General features: G+C 39.8%; 1 protein-coding gene across 1 annotated transcript; it reads right to left on the reverse strand.

Annotated features, from left to right (window-relative positions):
* Positions 1-278: 278 nt before the first annotated feature.
* Positions 279-1,773, reverse strand: LOC109182371 (ornithine decarboxylase-like). Its single transcript, XM_019332534.1, has one exon. It carries the CDS (start codon positions 1,728-1,730, stop codon positions 456-458), a length of 1,275 nt encoding a protein of 424 aa, XP_019188079.1. The 5' UTR covers positions 1,731-1,773; the 3' UTR covers positions 279-455.
* Between the last annotated feature and the right edge of the window lie 1,663 nt (positions 1,774-3,436).

The following is a 3,436-nucleotide window of genomic DNA, read 5'->3' on the forward strand; positions in this document are numbered from 1 at the left end:
ATCAACACATCATCTGCATCTCTTTAGAGAACACAAATTGTACATATACAAGCTACATACAAAATATCGTAAAACTAACACTAATTATTGTTCCTTAATTAATTATACTTATTATACTTATTTTAAATTTCAAGTTTCACGTTTATTTGACTTACATTAAACTAGTGATTAACTTCAAGGATTATCAAGAACAGACGAACAATTAAAAAAAAATCCATAATATAAATCGCCCAACTCTTAATTTTCACACAAGTGTAGAGAATTGAAGATTGAGGGAAAAAAATAAAAATGAACGAAATACTCGAAAATAGTATAAAGTTTTACTAGATAGATAAGCCTTGGAGCAAGCAGAAAAATGCTTAATTACAGCTTATTTCGCCCTGTTTTCCTTATAGTATTGTTACAATAAAAAAGCACATAAAAGAAAAACAGGAATTTATAATAATAAGTATAGTCTAATTTGGATAGGCATAGGCCATGTGAGTGAGAATCGTTGAGGTATTGAAACCATTAAAGTTTGAACCGGCAGCTTTCGTGTACGCACCCATGTTTGGAAACACCAGCCAGTCGTTGACTTGTAGTTCCGGTAGTTGGTAATCTCTCAACACCGTGTCAAGCGCGTCGCATGTGGGCCCAAACACCGTTGACGCGAACGTTTTCGACTCTCGGCAAATAATACCCGGGGCCAGATTCGACGCGCACGCTAGGGGCGTGGCTGTCACAGTTGCGTGATCGTATAGAATACAGTTCATTGAACCGTATAGCCCATCGTTGATCCAGTATTCTCGGAGCTCGCCCCTCACGCGCTTCCCGATTATAGTGGCGGCCAACGTGAAAGGGGTTTCCGCGAAGAACCGCCCCGGTTCAGCGATGATTGTCAGACCCGGTTCGTCGCCGAAGAACTCCTGGACCGATTGGTTGACGGCCTCGACGGCGTCGTTAAATTGCTGTCCAGAGGTGAAGCCGCCGCCGATGTCGAGCACTTGCAGTTTGGGCAAGCCGAGCCGAGTAGCCGTATCGAAAACGGCTCTAGCCGCGGCTATGGCTCCCCTGTACGCGCCGGCGTCCGCGTCTCCGCTGCCAATGTGGAACGAAACGCCGGTGACATTAAGCCGCGCCGCCCGAGCCGCGAGCAGCAACGGCTCCACCTCCTCCGGCAGCGCGCCGTATTTGGGACCCATCGGACACCGAGCATTGCCGTCGCGGACCGGCTTGATCCGGAGGAGCAAATCGCACGTGGGGTGAAGCCTCTTAATCTTCTCGACCTCGTACTCCGAATCGAACGTCGTGATATTCACGCCGACATTAGCCGCGTAGACAACATCGGCTTCCGGCTTGCACGGGTTAGCGAACACTATCCGATCAGGCGACACGCCGAGGGATAAAACGTAGTCGATTTCAGATCGGCTAGCGCAGTCGAAGTTGCAGTCCATGGCGGCTAGAACCGTTAAAAACGACGGCTCGGGGTTACACTTAACGGCGTAGAAAGGACGGACGTTAGGGAAAGCGGTTGTCCATTTATCCATGAGACTCACAACCTCGCCCAAGTCCATCACGTAAAAGGGGTCTTTGGCCTCTTGCTTCTTCAAAACAATGGACTTAATGAAATCATTGAGAGCATCTTTTGAGAGGGGCACGAACCTTTTCCGGTCCTCCGCCGGCGCTCCGACGGTTGACCGGAGAATGGCGGCGGGGTTCAAGCCGGAGACGATGATGGGCTGGCGCTCCATCAGACACAGAAAACAGAGCGTTTTAGGGTTTGAGAAGTTTAATTTGCAGTTGTCTAACGTATTTATAGGGGAGTTGCATGACGCGTTTGGTACGGTGAAGACGAGACTCCTATTAGGTAGGTAATTTGGCTTCAAATGAAAATAAAAAATAAAATAAAAGAGAGCATATTCAAAGTTGGGTTATATAACAAGTCAAAATAACTACTCCAATATATTGTTGATTATAAATTAATTAATAATAATTTGACCTAATTTTAGTTGGGTAAAAATTCTTCTTTTGTTGCTAACTAGTATTCTTTTTGACCAATTACCATGTATTGTGATGGCATCCTAGTTACATTTTAAATGGATAGTCATGATTCTTTGAGCAGATACTACCTTATAAAAAATCATAAGTATTTCAAAAAATTAGTATTCCTTTTGGAAACAATTATATGTCATTATAAAGTTAGGTGAGAAATTAGAAAAAATAATAATTGTAAAAATGTATCAATTCCAAAAATAATGATTAAATAATATATTAGAGTTTTACAAATTTGGAAAACGTCCTTCTATATAATGTATGATGTTGAATTACTTTGGATGTTCACAAATCAAAATCTTTAAACTATTCAAGATTGATGACTTATGGAATAAAATCATACAATTGTCTGTGTTTGAATACAAATCTTTTAAAAAGTAGAGCTACATGAGAAAGAGGTTGACCCTGACTTTTGTTAATCGTCATTGTGTATACACGTACCCTGGTATGCATGTTTATTCACGGGAATGAATATATATTATAAAATTATTAATTATTATCACCACTATCACACCACCACACTGCCACCATCACCATAACCACACCAATACCACCACCATCTCCATTAACACCATACAACCACCACCATCATCACCATCACCACCACAACCACTTATTATTATTATTATTATTATTATTAGAGTTAATTAATACCACAAATGATCCTGACTATTGGGGTAGTACTATTTTTAGTCCTCGACTTTCAATTCGACCAAAACACAGACATTGACTTTTTTTTTTTTACCACAAATAGTCCCCCGTTATAATTTCTATTAAATGAGTGTTAAATCTATGGGTAATATCGTTAAATCTAAAAGTATTAAATGTTCATTAAGCAGATAGTTTACGTATGCAAAATCTAACACATAATCCTAATGTTATGTGTTCAGAAAATTGTTTGAAACAACGATAGAAAGTTAATGAAGGAAAGATACCTTGATCGAATTCTTCCATTGCTGGACAATTGCCGCTATTCTTCAATTTAATACGTTGTTTGAATCCGCGATTGAACGATGAACATAGTGTATTTTATAGGCAATAATCGAGATTGGAAATCAATTAAGAGTAGGAAACAATGGAGACTAGGAATCCGTGGCAAAATTAGGAAAGAGAGGTTAATTAAATTGCAAAACGATATTGTCCAAGATGGTTAAAACAAAAGGACAAAAAAAAAACTCCACATAGCCGGTCACGTTAAATTGGCGTGTTGGATAATCTCCATTAGATCTACACGGAGCTAAAGTTTAGATTTAACCCCCCCTTTTTTTTTTTACTGGAGGTATACTTTACGTTGGAACCTCTCCACAGACACAGCCTTTGGAGTGTAAAATTTTGTTTTTTTTTTTGTGAGCAAAAATATCAAAATGTGGGTCAATCACTATTGTAATAAATTAAATTAATGGGA

The sequence above is a fragment of the Ipomoea nil genome, unplaced genomic scaffold, assembly GCF_001879475.1.
Source record: "Ipomoea nil cultivar Tokyo-kokei standard unplaced genomic scaffold, Asagao_1.1 scaffold1043, whole genome shotgun sequence".
Classification (NCBI taxonomy): Eukaryota; Viridiplantae; Streptophyta; class Magnoliopsida; order Solanales; family Convolvulaceae; genus Ipomoea; species Ipomoea nil.